The sequence below is a fragment of the Eimeria mitis genome, genomic scaffold (assembly GCF_000499745.2).
Source record: "Eimeria mitis Houghton genomic scaffold, Emh_scaff2565, whole genome shotgun sequence".
NCBI classification, from domain to species: Eukaryota; Apicomplexa; class Conoidasida; order Eucoccidiorida; family Eimeriidae; genus Eimeria; species Eimeria mitis.
Window position 1 is genome coordinate 4,896 of NW_013570905.1, and position 307 is coordinate 5,202.

Sequence of the window (307 nt, forward strand, 5' to 3'; positions counted from 1 at the left end):
CAGTTACGGTGTGCGCAAGCACATAGTATTAGAGGATTTAGTTTTTGGTTTTCGCAAGCCATGTGTGTTAGATTTAAAAATGGGAAAAAGACAAAGAACAATAAATGCAGACCCAGAAAAAGAAAAAAGACAAAAAATAAAAAGCATGCAAACCACTAGCCATGCATTAGGGTTTAGACTCTGTGGATGCCAGGTATGTTGTTTTATTTTATTTTATTTTATTTTGTTTTGTTCTTTTTTTGTTTTGGTTTGGTTTGTTTTGGTTTGTTTTGGTTTGTTTTGTTTTGCTTTTTTTTTTTTTTTTTTT

General features: G+C 30.3%; 1 protein-coding gene across 1 annotated transcript in view; it reads left to right on the forward strand.

The window, feature by feature from the left end:
- EMH_0055620 (inositol polyphosphate kinase domain-containing protein, putative) overlaps nucleotides 1-71 on the forward strand; it is a gene marked incomplete at both ends in the record, with an annotated part of 1,202 nt that extends 1,131 nt beyond the window's left edge. The window contains one exon of the mRNA XM_013497251.1: nucleotides 59-71. Coding sequence (XP_013352705.1) covers nucleotides 59-71 — 13 coding nt within the window. The remainder of the gene's footprint in view (nucleotides 1-58) is intronic.
- Between the last annotated feature and the right edge of the window lie 236 nt (nucleotides 72-307).